General features: G+C 41.8%; 1 protein-coding gene across 6 annotated transcripts in view; it reads left to right on the plus strand.

Moving 5' to 3' along the window:
* The first annotated feature begins 1568 nt into the window (after positions 1-1568).
* IFT52 (intraflagellar transport 52) overlaps positions 1569-22193 on the plus strand; it is a 44375-nt gene continuing 23750 nt past the window's right edge. For 3 of the 6 annotated variants that reach the window (XR_003524643.1, XM_027621972.1, XM_027621974.1), the window contains exons 1-8: positions 1569-1736; positions 4672-4796; positions 5451-5538; positions 9299-9428; positions 9700-9775; positions 11276-11347; positions 17284-17410; positions 21584-21670. Coding sequence is in view for 5 of the 6 variants with exons in the window: in XM_027621972.1 (XP_027477773.1) it covers positions 1716-1736; positions 4672-4796; positions 5451-5538; positions 9299-9428; positions 9700-9775; positions 11276-11347; positions 17284-17410; positions 21584-21670 (726 nt within the window). In the remaining variant the exon portion in view is untranslated. Of the gene's footprint in view, positions 1737-4671; positions 4797-5450; positions 5539-9298; positions 9429-9699; positions 9776-11275; positions 11348-17283; positions 17411-21583; positions 21671-22193 lie in introns of those variants that run through there. The other 3 variants (XM_027621973.1, XM_027621975.1, XM_027621976.1) reach the window with 3 other exon arrangements.

Consider the following 22193-nt stretch of genomic DNA (forward strand, 5'->3'; position numbering starts at 1 on the left):
AAACAACAAAAACAAAACACAAAAAAAACAATCCTCACAATAAGCCAGCATTTTAGAAATTATTAACCTCACCTTACAGATAAGGAACTTTCAGAAAGATTAAGCAACCTGCCCGAGGTCACCTAGCTGGTACAAGGCACAGCCGGGAATTGAACTTGGTTTTCTACGAAACGCTGACTGTACATCAGGCAGAAGGAACTCCAGACCGACCTGTCCAAACCCTCAAGTGGCACAGCCTACACCCTCTCCAATGGGAACACATCACTTTCATCTTTATTAATTTTGCACCAAATTACAGCATCCCCATCAAGAGAATTCTCCTCTTCTCTTTTTACCTCTGCAGTAACAGTAAAGGCAACGAACGAGTTGCGTGTTTCAAGCTCCTAAAACTGCTACTACTCTGTACCTATTGAAGATTGTAACAAACATAAATGTAAACCCAAGGGCGCCTGGGTGGCTCAGTTGGTTAAGCGACTGCCTTCGGCTCAGGTCATGATCCTGGAGTCCCGGGATCGAGTCCCACATCGGGCTCCCTACTCAGCAGGGAGTCTGCTTCACCCTCTGACCCTCTTCCCTCTCGTGCTCTCGATCTCTCATTCTCTCTCTAATAAATAAACAAAATCTTTAAAAAAAAATAAGTGTAAACCCACACTGCCGGATGTCTCTGCTCTTGGTTTGGACCCGCAAGGAAGTGGCATTGCAGTCCACACTCTCTCAGGGCGAGCAAGGCGCGCTCCCCTGGAGGGAAAGGGGGCCTGTTTGTGGTTACCGGCGCCTGGCTTTTCATATTGATGGCGATGGCAGGAAACCTCTATCTGGCTTTGCCTCTTTGGCATAGCAGCTCCTTCTCCAGCCCTTGCCTTAGTGAATATTACACTTCTTAATGAGTATCAATCATATCTCTGTTCATCCTGGGCGCCTTTCAGACCAGTTCCGGGCCCTCACAGCTCCCTTAGTAATACAGTTTATATTTTCACTGTTTTGTAGGATCTGGCCAAGGTCTAACTCCCCATCTGCGGAGGCCCCGAGGGCGGCTTCACCGCCATATCCAGGGCCTGGCACGGTGGCGCTCAGAGATGCGGGGCTAATCAACGAGGAAGAACTATCTCAAGTTGACCATTCGCACCACTAAACCTGCCCACCCTCCCCCGGGAAGGCTTTCCTGGGCTCCCAGGACCCCGAAGCCTTCCCACACCATGCACGGAGCTGCTAATCTGGGTTCTGCGAACCTCCACCCCGGCGCACGGTCCAAACCGCAGAGCTCCACCCCGGTTCGCCCCTTCGCTCTGCACCTGCGCCCCTGGGTCCAGGCTGGAGCATCCCCCCCGTCCCGCCGGAAGCCTTCGCTCTTCTCCGTCAGGGTGGAGCGAAGTTTGGGCCGTAGGGTCCTACCATTTTTATCAGTCTCTAAGAATACTTGATATTAAAGGACGAAGCGCGATGGGCTTGTCTTTGGCATAAAGTTAATTCACGTTCTGTTTGGGTTTACCCCCTCATCCAACATAATGGTACCTTCCCCTATTAGCTCCGCCCCCCGTCCTCCAGCCCCGTGACGCTCAAGGCGGAAAGGCGCCTTCCGTTCAGCCGTCATCACGTTGCTCCGGGGGTAGGTCCACGGCCCAGGGCACCCCCTGCCCGGCGCGCCGCCTCACCAGCGCCGTTGCTAAGAGGCCTTGGATACCTGGCCGCTGGATGCGGGGTGGTGTCAGGTGAAGATGGTGGTCATTGGGCCTCAGGTAAGAAGGACTCCGACCGTGATGAGCCGGCCGGGCCGTTGGGGCGGCCTGGGAGCAGGCGAGGGCCTCGCCGGCCTGTTCCTGAGGCCTCTGGGCCAGTCTTGCGGAAAATCGAGATTCATGGGGGTAAAGTGAACTGGGGCCGCGGGTGTAGGCCCGGATGCCGAACGTCGCACTGGGTTCGAATCCCCGTCGCCTGCGACTGAGCGGATTTGTAGTCGTCTTGCTGAGTTTGAAAGATCACTGGACGAGGAATTGTAACATCTAGTCTCAAACCCTTTTCCTAGGAATCGTGCACCTAGGAATTTGTCCTACAGCAAAAATAATGGCAAAAGCAGAAGTATGTAAATTCCAGTGTGTTTGTGATGGCAAAATCATTGAAAAGACGCCCATGAAGGCGGTGGTTGAGTTCATTATGGCATAACCACGAAAGAGAGCGTACAACCACGAACCTAACCATGAACGCTTTTCTTTTAGGAAAGTGGGAAAAGCTGGGTACAATATTGTATGGACACATTGGGAAGACAAGCGTATACACGGATGGTTGGAACGTGAAAAGAGAGTGGCGCTGTGATCATGAGCCTTTTTTTTTTTAAGATGAGAAAATAACTTTAAAGTTCAAATGGAATAAAAAGGAAATATGTGAGGCTAGGCGGGAAAATTCTAAAAAGTAAGGACAATAAGGAGGATTAGCTCTGCAGCACCACCAGATAGTATAAAGTTGTAATTAAAATAGTATGGAACTGAGCAGGAACTTGCATGCAGATAGAACGTAATGGAATTCAGAACAGATCCAAATACAGATACCTACGGGAATTTATTATGTAGTCAAGGTGGGTTTTTTTTTTTTTAAGATTTTATTTATTTACTTGACAGCGAGAGTGGGAACATGAGCGGTGGGAGAGGGAGAAGCAGGCTTCCCGCTGAGCAGGGAGCCCCATGCGGGGCTCGATCCCAGGACTCTGAGACCATGACCTGAGCTGAAGGCAGACACTTAACGACTGAGCCACCCAGGCGCCCCATCAAGGTGGTCTTTCAAATCAGCATTGAAAGGGTAGTTTGGGGGTGCCTGGGTGGCTCAGTTGGTTAAGTGTCTGCCTTTTGCTTAGGTCATGATCCTGGGATCCTGGGGTTGAGCCCCCTGTGACAGGCTCCCTCCTCCACGGGAAGCCTTGCTTCTCCCTCTCCCTCTGCCTGCCGCTCCCCCTGCTTGTGCTCTCTCTCTCTGTCAAATAAGTAAGTAAAGTCTTTAAAAAAAGAAGAAAAGGTGGTTTGGTGCCTGGCAGCTTTCTAGTAATAAAAAAAAAAAATAATGAGTCTCATTTTGATCACTAAAATAAGTTACAAATAGGCCAAAATTTAAATCTTAAAAACCAACATAACAAAGTACTGGAAGAAAGCATTCTTGTATGTATTTGTAATCTTGGCACAGCAAAAACTCTTGTAAATATGTCATGCAATCCACAAGCCAGAAAGGAAAAGATGAATACTTTCGACTCTGTAAAATTTAAAACTTTCTGTATATCCTGAAAAATTCCACCAAACCAAACCCAAAAAGCTACTAGAAGCTAAGTCTAAAGACAAGTACATTTATGAAAGTATTTAATGATCAGGTAGAAAAATATTAAACCCAGTAGAAAAATGAACAGAGTACATGAGCAAGAAAATCAGAAGAAATACAAGTGGCTGATACACACAGAGAAAGATAGCCATCTTACTAATGTCAAAGTGCAAATTAAAACAGTGGGGACTTTTTTTTTTTTTTTGCTCATTTTACTAGCAAAGATGAAAAAGATTGGAAATAGGATTATTTACAAACAAATACATTAGTATTAATGGAAGTAAAAAATACAATTTTTGGAGGGCAATTTGGAAATAATTTACTTAGCCATTCAACAGGTAGGAATTTAGTCTACAAATAGGGATAGTGCAGAAAAACATCATGTTTAAGGATAATGTTTGTAGGGGCACCTGGGTGGCTCAGTTGGTTAAGTGACTGCCTTCAGCTCAGGTCATGACCGAGCCCCACATCGGGCTCCCTGCTCGGTGGGAAGCCTGCTTCTCCCTCTCCCACTCCCCCTGCTTGTGTCCTCTCTCTCACTGTCTCTCTCTCTCAGTTAAATAAGTAAATAAAATCTTAAAAAAAAAAAAAGATAATGTTTGTAGCATTGTTTTACTAGCAAAAATTTTGAAAAAAATATGTTCATCTGTATGATTGGTTAAATTATGTTACATCCATAAATGCAATATTGTGTAGCAGTTTTAAAAAATGTGGTAGATCCATGTGTACTGACATGGAAAGATAAAAGGTTAGGTTAAAAAAGTGTGTTGCAGAGTAATGCATATTATAGGATCCTATATCATAAAAAAATTGTAAGTTAAGATATGTATAAAAAGAATCTAGAAGACTGTGCCCCACACTTAACAGTAGTTAGCAGTGAGAAATCAAGTGGGAAACGTGGTCTAAGGGCATAAAGATAGGGTGATGGCAGGGCAGGGTTATGAGAATAGTATGGTGGGAAGGCCAGGGCAAGAAACAGGAGGCACTGGGGCGCCTGGGTGGCTCAGTCGTTAAGCGTCTGCCTTCAGCTCAGGTCATGGTCCCAGGGTCCTGGGATGGGTTCCTTGCTTGGCAGGAAGCCCGCTTCTCCCCTCTCCCACTCCCCCTGCTTGTGTACCTGCTCTCGCTATCTCTCTCTCTCTGTGAAATAAATAAAAAAAGAAGAAAAAAAAAGAAATAGGCAAAAGCCAGAGTTGGCCTTATATTTCTGTGGCTGTGATTATGCATTTCACTTGCAACCTTTGAGAATCATAGGGATTTCATAGCTAGGTTGCAGCTGTATGCCCTCTCTTGATAAATTAGAAGACTATTCAATTTAGGGTCTTTTGGAATATTGTTTGTTTCCCTTTTTCTGATCTCCTTTTTTTCCATAAGGTAACCATGGAGAAAGAGCTTCGGAGCACCATTGTTTTCAATGCATCCAAAAAAGAAGTATTTACCACCAACAATGGCTATAAATCCTTGCAGAAAAGACTTCGGAGTAATTGGAAGATTCAGAGGTGACCATGTATATTGTTTTCCCTTCTAGGTGATAACAATAGCCTGCTGGTAATAATTGGAAAGTCTTTATTTTCTTATGTAAGCAGTTGTTTAGGTAGGAGGAGTTCAATTTAAGGATCATTCAGAAGTAACTAAATGATTATAAAAACATTTCTTTTGAAAATGGGCAATTGGCATATTGTCTCCCAAATCACAAATCAAAATATTATTCTAATTATACATATACAACTTTTCAGGAGGTTAGAGTCTTTCTCCATACTTTAACTTGGGTGAGTACTTCAGTTTAGGGAAAGGAAAGATGAGAACACCTCTCTGTCCTTGTGTGAGTGTAAATGGTGTTTCTTAATGGGTAAGGATGTGTAATCATACCAGCCAATAGCAGAGCTGATTGAATTAGCAGTTGGAGGACTCTTTATACTCTTGGATGGTTGGATTTGGACTTCTTGGCCTATAGGAAGTGTTTGAGCAGAGGCTGATCTGGGGACAAGCCTATAGAGGGGATTCTTACTTCGGGAGAGAGGCTGTACCACGTACCTCTAAATCCCTTCGTCGCTGGGCCTCTGTGGTCTCTGGTTCCATGTAGTCTAGAGGCTAAAATAATTCCTAAATTGGCTTGAATTATGGATCTAACACTTTAAAAATCATATTTCTAGCTTAAAAGATGAAATCACATCTGAGAAGCTAATTGGGGTGAAACTGTGGATTACAGCTGGGCCAAGGGAAAAATTTACTGCAGCTGAGGTAAGAAATATCCAAAAAGAAGAAATACGATAAGATGGTTAGGCGCTTGGGCTCTGAAATTCTGGATTTAAATCCCTCTTCACCATACACTGTGTTGCCTTAAGGTAATCACTTCCCTTTCTTTTTCTTCATCATGGAGTTATGATCATTAACTGAGATAATGTATGTAAAGTGCCAGACACATAGTTGAGGCTAATGAAATACTAGCCATACCTGTTTGCCATATTTTTGCTTTGAAAATGGGAAAATTCCTTTTATTTATTTATTTATTTTTTAAGATTTTATTTATTTATTTGACAGAGAGAGAGCACAAGCAGGAGGAGCAGCAGGCAGAGAGAGAGGGAGAAGCAGGCTCCCCGCTGAGCAGGGAGCCCGATGCAGAGGGGAAATTCCTTTTAAAATGAAGCTGTTTTTTATCCTATTTCGTAGAATAGACAAAGAATGATAAATGTGGAACCCAGAACACAAGTATTGGCAAAGATGTAGAGAAATTGGAACCCATGTGCACTGTTGGTGGAAAGGGAAAATATGTGTGTGCAGCCATTATGTAAAACAGAATGGCAGTTCCTCAAAAAATTTAAAATAGAATTATCATATGATCCAACAATCTGACTTCTAGATATATATCCAAAAGAACTGAAAGCAGAATCTCAAAGAGATATTTGTACATTCATGTTTATAGCAGCATTATTCACAATAGCCAAAAGTGGGAGCAACCCAAGTCTACCAACAGATGAATCGATAAACAAAATGTGGTGTATACGTACAGTAAATTATTATTCAGCCTTAAAAAGATAGGTAATTCTGATACATGCTACAACATGGGTGTATATTGAGGACGTTATGCTAAATGAAAGAAGCCAATTACAAAAAGACCAGTGCTACATGATTTCATTTATATGACGTACCTAGAGTAATCAAATTCATGTGAAGTTAGAATCGTGGTTGCCAGGGGCTAGAGTGAGGAAGGAAATGAGGAGTTGTTTAATAGGTATTGAGCTTCAGTTTTGCAAGATGAAAAGAATTCTGGAGATGGATGGTGGTGATCCATTGCACCACAGTAACGTGAATGTACTGAACTACTGAACTGCACACTTAAAAATGGTTAAGATGGTAAATGTTATGTGTACTAAACAGAAATCCCAGAACACAGCAAGAGGTCTTCTCATAGAAACTTGCAAGCCCTTTGGGGCTTAGGGAGGGTTGTGGGGAGTAGGGAGGTTGAGGCAGGGTGGAACTGGTGTGGTCCTTAGACTGGGGCAGTCCATGGTCTTCTGCTCTGACTTTGGGTGAGGACACAGGGAGGAGGTCTACAGGGAAGCATTTCTATTGTTCTTTTTTTGTTGTTGTTGACCTGACTGCAAGGCCACCTTCTTATCTGAGAAGGGCATGTTGAGAGACATAACTGTTTGATCAAGTTAATGAGAGAAGGAGCAGGAATTCCTATTAGGAACATGGAGTTGGCCAGCTGCCCCCACCCAATGAGACCCTGAGGGAAAGGTACACACAGTGGGCAGTGACATGTGAAGGAATACCATATTCTTTGTTGGTTTTTAGCCTCACACTCCAGTAGTTTCTCCCCTGCTACCTCCCTTCTCTGCCTAGCGAAGACAAAGAGAGAGGTGATCAGGTCTTTGCTGAGGAACAAGCAGCCTCAGAAAAGCCAGGGCACCTGAGACCAGTGCCTGGTCCTTTTCCCAACAGGGAACAGGCACTGGGTCAAACCTTACTTCAGGCTCTTAGGGATGGAAGGCAGTGGCTCTCAAAAGATAGAATCCCTTGAGAGGCATATTTAGCCTAATAAAATGTTCTCCCACCAGACCATCCCCTGCACCCTGCCTTCTCTTTAGAGGTGGGGTGAGGTGGGAAGGAAAGGCAGAAAAACTTTTAACTTCTTTCTAAGAACCAACATTCCCTTGTGTTTTTATTCTTCCATTAAGCTGATTCAGATGGTTAGCAGAGGTCTTCCTCCAGGCAGAGATCGCTGCCTTCCTCGGCCCTGTTGCTGGCCTCCTAGGACCAGTAAAGGGGTCAGTTCACCCCTCATAGACTGTATGATCCCTCTTTGATGTTGTCCTCCAGAAACTTCTATGACAAGACATCATATGTCTGATACTAGATGTGAGAATCAAGCTAGAAGCTAGACTGAATTTAGTTTTTCTTTGTTCCTACCTCAGCTCATTGGCTTACACATTTGCTTGGTGGTGGTATTCACTTACCACCAGTTGGCCCAGACCATGCTTCCCAACTCTGTCAGCTCAACATCTGTCTGCATTATTTTTTTTAAGATTTTATTTATTTTATTTGGGAGAGAGAGAGAGAGAGCACGTGTGAATGGGGGGAGGGACATTGGGAGAGGGAGAGAATCTCAAGCATACTTCATGCTGAGCACAGAGCCTGATGTGGGGCTCAATCCCACGACCCTGAGATCACGACCTGAGCCGAAACCAAGAGTCAGATGCCTAATCGACTGAGCCACCCAGGCGCCCATATCTGTATTATAAATGTACCTTTATTCTGAATTAAGAAGGCCAGATATTATAACCCACCACCATTCAAAAAAAAAAAAAAAAAGATGTCTTAACTGTAATGTAAAGAAGTTAAAGGAAGATGACTTATGAAAGAATATGTGTACTTCAAATTGTCAGTGTTTGGGCATATAGGCACTAGAAGAATATATTTCGGTTTGCTAACACGTGAGCGTCAGTAGTACATACACTAGAGCACTTCTTTATGTTTGACATTTTGAAACAAAGGCTAAAAATACGTGTGTAGGATCCCCATGAGTCGGACAGTCTTGTGGAGAGTCCAGCATCTGTGAAGTTATGTCTCATTTGGGAGCAAACCCCCTTGGTGATGTTAATTGTTGCATAATGTTTTCTATATTTAGGGGGCTGGAGGAGAGAAGGACATCTAGGGAGTGTGCAAGAGCAAGAGGCCTTGCTGTTGCAGAGCTGGGCTAAGCCAGTGGTTTCCAAAGTGGGATGTATGTGGTGAATCACTGAGGTGCCAGAAGGAAATTGTATTTGTCATATCTTTATTATCCTTGAAAATTTCCCTTTTTGGGAGGATGTTTTATAATGATATAAATATACGTACTTTATGTACATATCAGAGTGCGTGTTCACATTTTCTTACGGGGTGCTTGAGAAAAAGTTGAGAGACTGTTGGTTTAGACCACTCACCCCGGGTTTTCTCAGGCTGGGTCAACAAGACCAGTGCTAGATTTTTCTTCCCTCCCCAGCTTTGGGAATGCAAGAGAGAGGCTCCCAGGAGATAAGCAGATAACATGCGTTTCTTCTCACTATGGCTTGATCAGTCAACGACTGGAACAGAATTCCTCCCTGGGAGTGGTATGCAATGCAATGCCTTCATCCTGATGTCCATGGCTGGCAGTGAGGGGAGGGTATGGTCTGGAGCAATCATTTTCAACCAGGGCTGATTCTGTCTCCTCTAGGCTGAGACCGGCGCTGCTGCTCAATGACCTGTGAGCTTCCTTTAGCTAATGGTTTCCACTTTTGGTTTCTTTCCAGATAGTCAGTGTGGAAAATGTCAATTCAGTTTGAGTATTTTGGAACTTTATGCTTAAAGACAAGCTTGGAAATCCTATGTAGAGAGTAATTTTATATTATCTTATATACATTTATACTTAAGTGCCTTATAGAGTTGTTTATTTTTCAGGTAGCTAAGGTCTTATTCATAGTACTTTGGACAAAGGTCTTTGGGGTGTATTCATAGATTGTTTTTTTCCTTTGTGTAGTTTGAAGTCCTGAAGAAATACCTTGATGGCGGCGGTGATATCCTTGTGATGCTAGGAGAAGGTGGGGAATCCAGATTTGACACCAATATTAACTTTCTTCTAGAAGAATATGGAATCATGGTTAATAATGGTAATTTATTATTATTGTTATTTTAGTAGGGGCTGTTTTTTCCTATTTATTATTCATGTTGTAGCCCTCTGGACCTAATAGTACAATGGAAAGAGCCCTGGGCTGAGGGTGCATGGTCCTGAGCCTTCTGGGGCTAGGCTTCTTCCATGTATAAAATGGGAGGAATTGGAACAGAGTTCTAGGGTTCCTTACAGGTCAAAGTTTATATGTGTCTATAATATCAAACCTATTTCTAATCTAAGATGCAACTTCCTCTCTTTTCCCCTTAAAGATGCTGTGGTTAGAAATGTATATTATAAGTATTTCCATCCTAAAGAAGCTCTAGTTTCCAACGGAGTCCTGAATAGGTAAGCGTGTTGAAAACAGAAATGTTTTTACAAATGATTCCTATCTTCTCTCGTCTCTTCTCACACATTCTTTTCACTGGCCTTTCTTCCTTTCTTGCTCTTTTGTTTTATTTTACTATATTGTAATTTATTTTATTATATTACTTCTCATTCCTCAAATTATATTCCTCCCATCTTTTGAAACCTTATTCCACATTCACCTTTTTGTCAGCATGTGTTCAATTGCAAGCACAGAAGACCCTAGTCTCTCAATGGGATGAAACAAGAAAGAGATTTTATTGATTCATGTAATTGAAAACCCCAGAAATAGGGCAGGCTTTGGGTGTGGATTAACTGAAAATTCATGGTGTTGTCAGAGCCCCAGTTCCATTGCTCTGTAGTTCTCTTGGCTCTGCTCTCCTGTGTGTATGGGCTGAATAGTTTTAGCAGTTCCCAAATTTCTATCTGCATGCCTCACCATCTAGGGCAAGAGAGCCTGCCTTGGCCCCAGCATTCCCAGCCGGAGTCGTCCCGAGATTTGCTGTTTGAGCTGGCCTAGGCCACATGCCCATCCTGAACTGGTCACCGTGGCAGAGGGCATAGAATGCCCTGATGGTGGTATAGCTAGGTCATATTCTCTACCCCTGGAGCCTGGGATGAAGTCAGTTTTTTCTGTTTCACTGGATCTTAAAGGATAAATTAGGGGCTTTGGAGAAGTGGGAAATGAATGCATGAGAGAAGCAACATCAGGTGCCCTCTCTGTGAGCTTTTCCCTATATTCAAAATTATTCATTCCTTGGGGCGCCTGGGTGGCTCAGTTGTTAAGTGTCTGCCTTTGGCGTGGGTCATGATCCCAGGGTCCTGGGATCCAGCCCCACATCGGGTTCCCTGCTCAGTGGGAGGCCTGCTTCGCCCTCTCTTGCTGTGTCTCTCTCTGTCAAAATAAATAAATAAAATCTTTAAAAAAAAAAGGTTACTCATTCCACACTTGAATTTGCTATATGCCAGACACCCTGCTGGGTCTGATGATACGGAGTCTAGAGTATAGGACTAGAATGTGGGTCTAGTCTAGAATATTGATCCTTCCTTCAGGACTCAGGAAAGAAGAACTGATCCTCATATTTATTTATTTATTTTTAAAGATTTTATTTATTTGACAGAGAGAGACAGAGAGAGAGAGGGAAAACAAGCAGGGGGAGTGGGAGAGGGAGAAGCAGGCTTCGGGTGGAGCAGGGAGCCCGATGAGGGGCTAGATCCCAGGACCCTGGGACCATGACCCGAGCCGAAGGCAGATGCTTAATGACTGAGCCACCCAGGGGCCCCTGATCCTCATATTTAAATGTTAACTTTCGCAAGCTACACGAAGAGGTGTAGGTGTGTAGGTGTACCTTTATTTAAGTTTTAAGAATTATGTTGTGAATAAGTCTGCAAAGTCCTTGCAGTTAGTTCATACTATTAATGAATGGAGTATGAAATTCCTAAATTTTTTTGGTTTACTAGATTTAATTTTTTTTCTTCAAGGGAAATTAGCCGAGCTGCAGGGAAGGCCGTGCCTGGAATCATTGATGAGGAAAGCAGTGGAAACAATGCCCAGTGAGTGTGTTTTCTGAGGCTATGTAAAGAGGGTACATTTGTCATTTTGAAGAGTTTCCTTTTTCAAAGTGAAGAGTTATCATTTCTGGTTATAAAAGTCATTCTCACCAAAAAAACCAGTTTGAGCAGTTCAAAAGGAAGAAAATAGAAGTCCTCCACTATAAATGTATGCCCTTTTCCCCAAAGATAATTACTCTTAACAATATGGTATTTAGATTTCTAGATTTTTTTCATATATAAAAATATAGGTAGGCACCATACCCTTTTAAATGACTAGATTAAATTGGAATTATCCCAGTTTACCTAACCAATCTCCTGTTGTTGAACATTGAGGTCATTTATGATATTTTGTTTTAATAGTTAAATCTAACATTTATTGAGCACTTACTATATGACAGGCATTTGTGTGTGTGTGTGTGTGTGTGTGTGTGTGTGTGAGAGAGAGAGAGACAGGCATTTTTACCTCATTTAATCATCACAGCAACACACTAAGGTTATATATGAGATAACAGAGAGGTTAATTGCCCAAGGTCACATGACTAATAAGTGTCAGAACTTGGTTTCAAACCCAAGCAGTCTGTTCCAGGGCCTATACTCTTAACTTCTGCTCCATGTTATTATAAACAATTTTATACTTGTTACTATAAATAAAGCTCGTAGTGAATGTCTTTGTACATGCAATTTTTGTGCATTTTTGCTAATATTTTAGCAAGGCTACATTCTTAGCATTAGAATCTGGGTCAAAAGTTTTCCAGGGGCGCCTGGGTGGCTCAGTCGTTGAGCGTCTGCCTTTGGCTTCGGTCATGATCCCAGGGTCCTGGGATGGAGCCCCTACATCAGGCTCCCTGCTCTGCGGGAAGCCTGTTTCTCCCTCTCCCACTCCCCCTGCATGTGTTCCCTCTCTTGGTATCTCTCTCTCTCTGTCAAATAAATAAATAAAATCTTTAAAACAAAACAAAACAAAAATTTTCCAGTTGTTGCATTGCCAAATGTGGTACATTGCTATATTGCCCTCCAGTTAGTTTGTAGCACTTACTGTCCTATGAACATGCTCCTTTTTCCTCTCTTGCCAGAGTGGAGTATTCTAGTGAAAATGCTATCTATCTCTTTATTTTAATTTGCCTTTCTTTGATTACTACTGAGTGGGATAGCCTTTAAAGCCTATTGGCTGATTGTATTTCTTCTGTGAATTTCCTGTTCACTACTTTTTACCCATTTTTCTATTGATGGTTTATCTTTTCTTATTCATTTATAAGACCTCCTTGTGTTGTAAATATTTTTTCTGGTTTACCTTTCTCCTTTGAGGTATTTCACCTCATAGGAGTTGAATGTTTTACATAATTAAAGCATATTATAAAACTCTAGTAATGAAAATAATGTACTAATGCAGAAGTAGTGAGAAATAAATAAATTAGAATCGGACTCAATATGTATGAAAAGTGAGGATTATTGGTTTATAGTAAAAGTGACATTTCAAATTATTGGGAAATAGATGGCATAATTGTGGCTAACCATTTGAAAAAACATTTCCATTTTTGCATCACACTCATATATTTCAGATGGATTAAAATTTTAAATGTTAAAAAATGAAACCATAAAAGTACTAAAAAAATAGGTGAATATTTTATAAACCTTAGAGTAGGGCAGACCTTTCTTAGGATGCAACCAAGGTAAAGTCATAAAAGGGACAAACGTATGGCAACATACATCATAGGACCAACATTTTTGACATTTAAGAATCATAATCTTTATTTATGTGTTATGTATGTATATATGTATGTATTTATTATTTATATATAAAGTAGGCTCCATGCCCAGTGTGGAGCCCAATCTAACTCTTTTTTTATTTTATTTTTTTAAGAGTTTTATTTATTTATTTGACAGAGAGAGACACAGCGAGAGAGGGAACACAAGCAGGGGGAGTGGGAGAGGGAGAAGCAGGCTTCCCGCGGAGCAGGGAGCCCGATGCGGGGCTCGATCCCAGGACCCTGGGACCATGACCTGAGCCGAAGGCAGACGCTTAATCACTGAGCCACCCAGGCGCCCCTAACTCTTTTTTTAAATTAAGTTTTTAATTTTAATTCCAGTATAATTAACATACAGTGTTAACATTAGTTTCAGGTGTGCAATATAGTGATTCAACACTTCTATACATTCCTTGGTGTTCTTCATGATAAGTGTCCTCTTTAATCCCCATCACCTGTTTCACCCATCCTCCCACTTCTCATAATATAATTCTTAAGCTTTGTGTCAGCTTATCCAGTTGGTGTAGGTGAAAGAACTGTGGACTTGGAGTAGAAGGGCTTTATTTTCTTTTTTTTTTAAGATTTTATTTATTTAGGAGTCCCAGGATCGAGTCCCACATTGGGCTCCTTGCTCAGCAGGGAGTCTGCTTCTCCCTCTGACCCTCCCCCCTCTCATGCTCTCTCTCTCATTCTCTCTCTCTCTGACAAATAAATAAAAGAGAGAGAGAATGAGAGAGAGAGAGCACAAGCAGGGGAAGCGGTAGGCAGAAGGAGAAGCAGACTCCCCGGTGAGCAAGGAGCCCGATGTGGGGCTCCATCCCAGGACCCTGGGATCATGACCTGAGCTGAAGGCAACTGCTTAACTGAGTGAGCCACCCAGGCATCCCAGAAGTTTTTATTTTCATGTCTTACTTGCAGGGTGTCCCAGGCAGGTTACTCTTGGTTTCTGTTTCTGAGTCTGTGTAATGGAGACAATATGAATCTTACAAAGTTGTTGGAAACTCCAGTGAGGCCGTACTTGTAAAAGTGCTTTTTAAGTTACATGGCATAGTACCTTACCTGCTATTGTGTTAATTAAGTCCTTAGTAATTGTGAAGAGCAAATGGCTGGTTGTTTCCTAGGTCATCCTGGAAGCAGTAGTTTCTGGGTGGGCTTTGAGATGTGGAGAACTAGTCCTGCTTTGTGTTTTGAAAAAGCTTGACCTATTGAAGTCTGAGGTCTCATTTAGCCCATTTTCTATCATGTCCCTTTTCCTGTTTCTCAGCTGTAGCCACACTGACATTGTTTCCGCTCCTTAAATATGCTAAGCTTATTCCCGCCTTTGGGCCCGTACAGGAATACACTTTCCCAGCTGTTCACCCAGCCAATCTTATTCATTCACATGTAGTTTGGAAAAATCCTGTTTTTGGTTTTTGGGTGGATGTTTAGCCTTATGCCTAGTGTTATCAAAATGTCAGTCTAATTGATTTCTTAGTAATAATAAAAGGAATAGAGGAGTATAAATAATGGCTGACAGTTTCCATCGTATGACTCGAATGTCCATTCTCCCTTCCTCCTTGAGAGTCATCTCCTTGGCGTGCAGTTGGGGAGAAGTGTGGGGCAAAGATGTGCACTGACATCCATGTAACTATTTCTCCCACATCCCTTTTCTTCCTCCATGGCAACTGCTCCTTTCTTTCTCCTGGACTGCTCATTTCTTTCTCCTTCTGGCCTGGGACACATGGCCTATGGTCCCCTTTCCTGGGCTACTGCTGGGGCAGGGCTCAAACGGGAGAATAGAGAACGTGGGGCAGGTGCCCCTTTTCACCCACCATATGACACAGAAGTCAGAGGGTAGGTGAGACTTGACTGAAGTGAGGAGGAAACTAACTGGAAGGAAATCATTTTAAACTTAAGCTAAAAAGAATTTTCTCATGGTCTAAGAAAGGAAAATTCACATTATCTTTATAGGGAGCTCTTCATGGGTGCTTCCCTTCCCCCAGTTTCTAACTTTATGCTTTGTTATAAGATTCCTGTTTCTCTCCATTCTGAGAGCACTTCTTCAAACAACTACCTTTGCAGAGCTCCATTTTGATGCTTTCAGTTAAACCTTAGCCCCTCCTGCAGGGGTTGGCCACACCCTAGGGTCTGCACCCCACCCTTACCCCTCCATCCCACACCCTTTTTAGGAGTACATTGCCCCAGGTCAGACTGACTCACTCTAGATACTCTTTTTTTTTTTTTTTAAAGATTTTATTTATTTATTCATGAGAGACACAGAGAGAGAGAGAGAGATAGAGAGGCAGAGGGAGAAGCCGGCTCCCAAGGAGCAGGGAGCCTGATGCGGGACTCAATCCCAGGACCCTGGGATCATGACCTGAGCCGAAGGCAGACGCTTAACCATCTGAGCCACCCAGGCGCCCTCACTCTAGATACTCTTTAAGTGTTTGTTAGGATAGAGTGGGGGAAGGAGGCCGAGGTAGGTGTGTGTAGAAGTGTCCGATGTCAGGTCTCTATTCATATAAGGCTTAGGAAGACATTGTCATACAGAGCAGGCTCATTTATAACTCCAGTTCAGCTCTAAGATGAGGGCCCCTCTTCTTCCTCCTCCAGAGGGGTTTCTTTAGTTCTTCCAGTTACAATCATTTATACATAGATTATAAGTTGTTAATTTGCTTTCAGATTTTTGAAGTGCTTTATTAAACTAGTAGCTAGAGTTATACCAATTTTTGAGTTGACAAACCAAAGGTTAGACAAAATTTTGTGTTGGTTTTTTTTTTTTTAAAGTTTTGTGTTTGCGATGAGATACCACCTCACACCTGTCAGAGTGGCTAACATTAACAACACAGGAAACAACAGATGTTGGTGAGGATGCAGGGAAGAGGGAACTCTTTTATAAAAATATTGGTGGGAATGCAGACTGGTGCAGCCACTCTGGAAAACAGTATGGAGGTTCCTCAAACAGTTAAAAATAGAACTACCCTAAGACCCAGCAATTGCACTACTAGGTATTTACCAAAGAATACAAAAATGACTGATTCAAAAGGGCACATGCACCCTGATGTTTATAGCAGCATTATCAACAATAGCCAAACTTTGGAGAGAGCCCAAATGTCTATTGACTGATGAATGGGTAAACATATGGTGTGTATGGATAAACATATATATACACATACATAAATAATGGAATATTGCTCAACCATCAGAAAGAATGAAATCTTTCCACTTGCAACCGACGTGGATGGAGCTAGAGTGTATTATGCTAAGTGAAATAAGTCTGTCAGAGAATGCCAAATACTGTATGATTTCATTCATATGTGGAATTTAGGAAACAAAACAGATGAACATATGGGAAGGGGAAAAAGAGAGGGAAACTCCATCACTTCTCGGCCTTTTGGCTAAGATCAAGTATAAAAGGGCGCCTGGGTGGCTCAGTCGTTAAGCATCTGCCTTTGGCTCAGGTCATGGTCCTAGGGTCCTGGGGTCGAGTCCCACATCTGGCTCCCTGCTCCGTGGAGAGCCTGCTTCTCCCTCTCCCGCTCCCCCTGCTTGTGTTCCCTCTCTCGCTGTCAAATAAATAAATAAAATATTTAAAAAACCCAAAAGATCAAGTATAAGAGACTCTTAAGGAGAGAGTGCAAACTGAGGGTTGATTGAGAGAGGTAGGTGGGGGATGGGCATTAAGGAGGGCACTTGTTATGATGAGCACTGGGTGTTATATGTAAGTGATGAGTCACTAAATTCTACTCCTGAAACCAATATTACTGTATGTTAACCAGAATTTAAATAAAAATAAAAAAGTAATAGACATCCTTATCACCAGAGGTAGGGACTTTAAATTTGAGAAAGCTATAGAAATAAACCTTGCTACTTTTTTACTTATCTACTACCTCAGCCCAGATTCCACTTAGAATTCCTTACTAACTAAAGCCCTCAATACCTATTTTCTTTATCCTGTCAATTCCTCACACACTTATTGTTTTTGTATAAAAGGTATAAAAAGCTGCCTGCCTTGGTCATCTCTTTGGGTCTCAATTTCATTATTGGGCCTCCATGTGTATATAATAAAACTTGAGTTTTTTACTCCTGACACCCCCCCCAAAAAAAACTTTGTGTTAGATCTTGAATTGCTCAAGAAGCACTGAAATTATCTTCAAAAAAATTTTTATTCATTTTTTTAAAAAATTTGAATGTTTCTTTAATTTCTTACAGGGCTCTCACCTTTGTCTATCCTTTTGGTGCCACATTGAGTGTCATGAAACCAGCAGTGGCTGTTCTGTCCACAGGCTCTGTCTGTTTCCCGCTTAACAGACCCATTCTGGCTTTCTATCACTCGAAGGTACAGCCTTTCTTAGATGTGGGTAGATACATTATTTTTATTATTTAAAATAATAAAAACCGTTGTTTCCAGAGGGGTTTCTTATGTTTTCTCATTGGTCTTTACACCAGCCCAGTGAGGTAGTATTTCAGTTAACTACACTTTATTTATGGGGAAACAGCAGATTGTCCAGTAATCGATGGAGTCAAGACCTAAACCTAGCTCTTACCATTCTAAATCCAAAGCTATTCCACGGTAGCATGAGGCTACCTATATTATAACCGTCTATGACTACGGGCTCTCACCCTCAGTGTAAGAGAATCCATCCAGGGAAAGGGTCAGTTAACACACCATACCAAAATGCACACACTTGTACTCCTGTTATTTTAGTTTGTCCCAGGGCAACGTATCAGAAGACTAGTTGCTCAGTTCTCATCCTGGAGACCCCACATTTTGGTCCCAGAGGACATAGCCCCTCTCATTGTGACCTCACTTATCCATTGCCCAACTCAGGACTTGTGCTTGTGACCCTGAGCTTAAGATCTGAGATCAAGAGTCGAACGCTCAACTGAGTGAGTGTCCCAGGTGCCCCATCCACTGCCTTTTAATTCATGTTTTGCTGAATTCACCTTTATTTGTCTACCAAGATTAGAATTCACCAGCTGACCTCCCAGTTTTTCTCTAGTTCCCCACATCCTATTTTTCTTTGTGGGATTTAGGTATTACTTTTCCCTCCCATATTTCAAAGGTCTGACTTCATTTTATTAGGAAGTAAATAAATATCTATCCTGTTTATGAAAGAAGATATTTAGACAAAATTCATAATAGTTATTATGGTAATTAGTTTTTCCCAAACAACTGGAAATACTGTTTTAAAATTAAAGTATAAAATGATTCAAGATGGGGGGCGCCTGGGTGGCTCAGTCGTAGGGTGTCTGCCTTTGGCTCAGGTCATGATCCCAGAGTCCTGGGATCGAGCCCCACATCGGGCTCCCTGCTCAGCAGGAAGCCTGCTTCTCCCTCTCCCTCTCCCCCTGCTTGTGTTCCCTCTCTCACTGTGTCTCTGTCAAATAAATAAATAGAATCTTTAAAAAAAAAAAGAATATTCAAGATGTGGAAATAATTGGTTTATATAAACTGTCAGTTTATAGTCACAAAAGTAATGAGACAACTATCTTAAGGGGCCTCTGGTAGTGTAGTATTTTGTTTGTTTGTCTGTTTGTTTGTTTATTTAGAGAGGGAGAGGGAGAATCTCAAGCAGGCTCCATGCTTAGCATGGAGCCTGATGTGGGCTGGGGCTTCATCTCACAACACTGAGATCATGACCTGAGCCGAAATCAAGAGTTGGAAACTTAACCGACTGAGCCACCCAGTCACCCCTATTATTTTTTATTTTTTAACTGTGCGCAGAGATTTTACCCAGCTTCCTCAGTGGGTTTTTATGGAACATCTATTCGGTACAGAGTTCTGTTCTAACTGTGGTGATTCTTCAAGAACGCATGAGATTATCATCTGCTCATTGCCTAGCTCTTTAAAGCCTGTTTTCTTTTCCTTAGAAGCTTTTATTATCTTTTATTTTTTATTATTTTTTTACTTTTATTATTTTTTGTTATGTTATGTTAATCACCATACATTACATCATTAGTTTTTGATGTAATGTTCCATGATTGTTTGCGTCTAACACCCAGTGCTCCATTCAGTACGTGCCCTCTTTAATACCCATCACCAGGCTAACCCAGCCCCCCACCCGCTTTTATTATTTTTAAAAAAACATTTTATGTATTTGCTTAGAGAGGGAGAGCACATGTAAGTGGGGGTAGGGGCACAGGGAGAAGGAGAGAGAGACTCTCAAGTAGACTCCTTGTTGAGCACGGGAGCCTGACGCCGGCAGATCCCAGAACCCTGAGATCATGACCTGAACTGAAATTGAGAGTCAGATGCTCAACCACTCAACTGACGGAGCCACCCAGGGGCCCCTCCTAACAAGCATTTAGTCCTGCCTTATAAACACAATCTTTGAGAGGTTTTTACCTGTCCCTTTTAAGTTTGTGAGAGAAACCAGTGATGCCTTAGAGGGGCCACTCCCATACTCCTGGAAAGCCCAAGCAGGGCACCCGAAGCAGGGATGGGCTAGCACAGGGTTCGGGGGTGTGTTCTGCCTCCTCGCCCAGGGCCATTGCCTTCGAAGTTGAGCTAGTCATGATCCTTTCTAGGTCTTTAGTTTACTAGGAAAAACTCATTAATATCAAAGGAGCAAATCAGTCCTTAAGTAGATATACTCTTACTTAATTGGAACAAATGATAGGCAAAAGCTGGAAAAAGAAACTGAAGACACTGGTAGAATCTCTGTCCAGAATAAAAGGATTAAGGGGAAGATCTATAGTCCATTTGAAATAAATGAGGTAGGGGAAAAAAAGAATATTAAAGAAAAAATACAGATGTAACTGTGGGTAGTAGCAAGAAGGAAAGTCCTTTCCTCTTCCTGTATTTACTTACATATGTGGGTTCAAATGCAACAGAGTTCATTCAACACTCTTTCTGTGGAATTTCACCAAATTCACTTTCTGTTCTCAGTAACTGATGTGCTTTCAATGGTTATGTTACAGCAATAGTGTTATTTTTCCTATGAACCATTTGCTTTTAACGTGGTACAAGTCACAGTTTGTTTTGCAAATCTTGTTTTATTTATGGAATTTGTGTATTTGTCTGGCTGGAGAGTAATTCTTTCCTAGTACCGTCACAACTGTGCCTATTTCCTATAGGTGATGTTGCTAGAAAAACTGAATTCATTTTGTAGTTTTAATGTTGTACTGTTTTCCTCATTACAAAAATAATATATGCTCATTGTAGGAAAACTGAAAATTACAGAGAGGAAAGGGAAAAAAAGAATGTCTCATTACAAAACTGACATTTTGATCATTTTCTCCTACTCTTTCTTGCAGCTCGTGTTAATTTATTTGCCTCGCCGGGCTTTAAGCTAGGGGGGCTGTACGATTTATGGTATACTTCTTTTTTTTAACCTCATGTTAAAAAGATAAAAAGCACCTCATGTTATGACAGAAGCCTTCTTCCAGGTTACTGAAAACCCTTTGTAGCATATAACTTCACTACTGGAGAAGGTTCTCTTATTCTTAGCCACTGGTTCTGTGGTTGAACATTTGAATTTATTTCTGACTTTCTGTGATTCTGACTGTAAAATTGTCCATAGGGTTTTATATGTTTTGTTGCATACGTTGACAGCTTCAGCAATGTGTGAAAGAACTTATTTCGTTGAAACCTGACACTGTTTGTAGTCGTCTTTTTCATATTTATTAATCTGATAGGCAAAAATACTTTGTTTTGATTTTTCTAATTACTGATTAATTTTTTTTTTTAAAGATTTTATTTATTTGACAGAGACACAGCGAGAGAGGGAACACAAGCAGGGAGAGTGGGAGAGGGAGAAGCAGGCTTCCCGCCGAGCAGGGAGCCCAATGCGGGGCTCGATCCCAGGACCCTGGGATCAAGACCTGAGCCCAAGGCAGACGCTTAACGACTGAGCCACCCAGGCGCCTCTAAATTTTTTCCTTGTTAACCAGTTATTTCTTTCGTGAATTTTTTTTTTCTTTTTTGAGAGAGAGAGAGAGGAAAGTGGGGAGGGCAGAGAGAGAGGGAGAGAGACAATCTTAAGCAGGCACCATGCTGGGCATGGAGCCTGACACAGGACTTGATCTTACAACCCTGAGATCATGATCTGAGCCAATATCAAGAGTTGGACACTTAACTAACTGAGCCACCCAGGTGCCCTCTTCTGTGAATTTTTCATGCTCATGGATTAATTTTCTGTTTGGATCTTAAAGACTGTCTTTTGATACTCATAAAATATCTTTATATCTTTACAGATTGACTTTAGATTCTTTTTTCCTTTAGGATTATAATCTTCATTTATAAGTTAACTGGGAAAATGCTGTCGAACCAATTCACATTGTTTTTTGTTAAAGTCAAATAGAAGGATATAGAAGTGTCTAAAGGGAGAAGCAGGTGGGAATATAGTTGCTATCATAGTTGATATTTTTTAGGTCATTAAAATCCTGATGTGAATTGGCACTTAGTATAGACAGTTGCTCACATGATTCTGATAATGAGTTTTTGGGACTAGGGTGCAGGTGGTGCATTTTGGGATCTGAGCGTCTAATACTGCTTTGTCATCGACAGAACCAAGGTGGGAAGCTGGCAGTGCTTGGCTCATGTCACATGTTCAGTGACCAATATTTGGATAAAGAAGAAAACAGCAAAATCATGGTAGGTTCTTCTCTTTCATTACATTAATGTATAATGTGTATGATTTTCATGTCATTAAAAAAAATACTGCTAAGGTCATCTATTCATTTAAAACCAGATCTTCAGGGACACCCGGCTGGTTCAGTTAAAAGAGCATGTGACTCTTGATCCATCATGAGTTTGAGCCCCACGTTGGCTGTAGAGATTACTAAAACAAACAAACTTTAAAAAAATAAAAAAGTAAAAAATAAAACCAGTTTCTCAGAACCCATTATATGCCTGGCACTAAGAATACAAGGTTGAGTCAGGCACAGTCCCTGCTTTGAAAACATTTATAGTGCATTGAGAGAATGTGAGAGACAGAGACGTAAATTTAGAAGGATGTGGTGAACGTTTTCAAGCCTGCCAGGTTGGGGTGGGAGCCAACCTTGGAGGAAAGGTGAGGAGCAGGCTCAACCAGGGCCTCGTGTGTAAAGCCCAGAAACTTGAACTTTCTGCAGGAAGCTATGAAGAGCCCTTATAGAATGTCCAGCAGCCTTGGGTG

This window comes from Zalophus californianus, chromosome 8, assembly GCF_009762305.2.
Source record: "Zalophus californianus isolate mZalCal1 chromosome 8, mZalCal1.pri.v2, whole genome shotgun sequence".
Taxonomy (NCBI): domain Eukaryota; kingdom Metazoa; phylum Chordata; class Mammalia; order Carnivora; family Otariidae; genus Zalophus; species Zalophus californianus.